A 2,307-nucleotide genomic window follows, 5' to 3' on the forward strand; every position below is an offset into this window, starting at 1 on the left:
ATATATATATATATATAAAAGCCGTCATAGTGGGCTTGGCCCTTGAGGCCAGCCCAACCCAACCCGTTATTAGGGTTGGGTTAGGTTACGATTTTTTAGCCCATTTAAAATCGGGGCTTATAAGTCCAGCCCAAGTCAGCTCGCTGGACCTTGAGGCTAGATTGGGCCGGCCCGTGGGCCAAAATACTATTTAATTTAAATTTGAAATATATGAATATTGTGAAAGAAAAAGTGATAATTAAGAACAGTAGTTATTGCATAAGTTCAATATCCTACATAATATTTAACTTATTAAGTGTTAAATCTTAATCATCAAGTATGGATGTTTCATTTGTTATTGTTATTCAATTTAAACTTAAAATTAAAAGAAAATTATAAGAAAAAAGAATTAAAAAGACAAATAGTGATTACTCAATAAATTTTACCTAATATCTTACACAATATTTTACTCATTTAATATTAACTGACTAATAGTAAAAATTTTAATCAAAAATATAAAAATTTCATCTATCATGAAATGTTCAAACAATTGTTGCAACTACTCGAAATCCATTGCATAACATTACCTAAATTCAAAGAGATAATATTTTGAAGTGAATTTTAAATTTTATTAATTTTTGATATATAACTTTTCAATGTTGTTTAAATTATTAAATTTGCATATAAATTTACATGAAGTTAATGATTAACAACAACCACCACCATACTTTTCGATTTTTAAGCTAATGACTTTTTTCCTTTTTAAAAGGATAATACATTTTTAAATTCAAATATTTAATATCCTTCGATCTAAAAATTTTATTACAATAATATTAATCTTTGTCCTAAAATTGCAACGTGACTTCTAAATAACTTATCACGTGTTTGCAATTTAAAAAGGTTACAAATAATTAAAAATAGAGGGAGTATAAATTTCAAAATAAAAGAGATGGTTCAAATTTTATTGGATTAAATTTATATTTATTTGGACTATAAAAATTAAGTTACTTTATTTTATTAAAATTTAAGTCAATGAGTTCAATGCAGCTATTTTCAAGAGCTCTCATGCTTTCAAGCACTGAAACAACCTCTGCACATATGCAATGTAAGCTTCATACAACAAACACTTGTAGTATAATCCTATCTCAAATCTCGTGCATAACATGAATTTTAGTACACCAAACTAGCCTTTTAAGTCAAATGAGTTCTTCATGAAGAAACCTGAAGCGACCAAGTATTGCCCAATATTTTCGATGATCATACATTTTTAGGAGGTCCAACTCATCCTACAATTGTAGAATAGCTTTCAATGATTCTTGATTTAAAGACGAATATGCAAAGCATGGCTCCGTTGCGAAGACTAGTCAAAACTGATGCTACACATATCACCACTATCCGAAATCAATTTATACGCGAGTTTTCATATTTAAAATGCCACCTAGTGAAGTTTCAATGACCACAAATACAACTACATCAATGACATTACACTCAGGAACCTTAGTTTATCTCGAGCCTTCATCAGAAATGAAGCGCGCACACTTGATTGTCTGGCTTACACATTGAGATTGCACAGCATCTCAGCTTATAAATGAAACAAAATTCCGGGATAAACTTCGAATATGTGCTAATTGATGAAAGCAAAATCAGATTTAGCTGAGACTATTTGTGCACTTGAGAGAGAGCAGTATCTGATTCCTCCATATTATTAAAGGCAAATGGTGTCGTCCCACTGATCAGCTTCCTGCAAATCAGAAAAAGTACATCGGAAACATAATCTAAACTCTCATGGTACTACAGCTCATTGACACAGAAAATTAATGGAATCTGATCAAATATCAATCAGAACCAGCCGTTCCTTTACACTTTCTTTGGATGGTGGTTTGCCATGGTTTCATAATGTATGATATGGTATAGTACAGTATAATTCAATACAATGTTTGAATAGATTGTATCATTCACTGTAGTTTGATGACAATTTTATTGCTTGGTTTGACAGTATGGTACTGTATTGTAACTGATAAGTTTACTAAAATGCCCTTAATCATTATAAATGTTAAATTTATCAATAATTGTTAATAAAATAATTTTCTTCCTACCATTTTATCATAATTATGCCATGTAGTTATATTAAGTTGTAAAATTCATATAAATTCTAACAAAGTCAATAAAATAATAGATCAAATAAATATAAATTTATTTTTTATAGTAACAAATTTCATTTCTTTTTGGTGTTTTGAGACGAGACATCGATAACAGGTGCAAAGTTTGAATGCTTTTTTGAGTATGCTACGGATGTGTTTGATAATGGAATCCCAAAAAAAAAAAAAA

General features: G+C 29.3%; 1 protein-coding gene across 1 annotated transcript in view; it reads right to left on the bottom strand.

The window, feature by feature from the left end:
- Positions 1-1,340: 1,340 nt before the first annotated feature.
- Positions 1,341-2,307, bottom strand: part of LOC107878018 (protein JASON) — an 11,211-nt gene continuing 10,244 nt past the window's right edge. The window contains 1 exon segment of the mRNA XM_016724873.2: positions 1,341-1,720. Within this exon segment, the coding sequence (XP_016580359.2) occupies positions 1,639-1,720 (82 nt within the window). The 3' untranslated portion in view covers positions 1,341-1,638.

Source organism: Capsicum annuum, chromosome 7, assembly GCF_002878395.1.
Source record: "Capsicum annuum cultivar UCD-10X-F1 chromosome 7, UCD10Xv1.1, whole genome shotgun sequence".
Classification (NCBI taxonomy): Eukaryota; Viridiplantae; Streptophyta; class Magnoliopsida; order Solanales; family Solanaceae; genus Capsicum; species Capsicum annuum.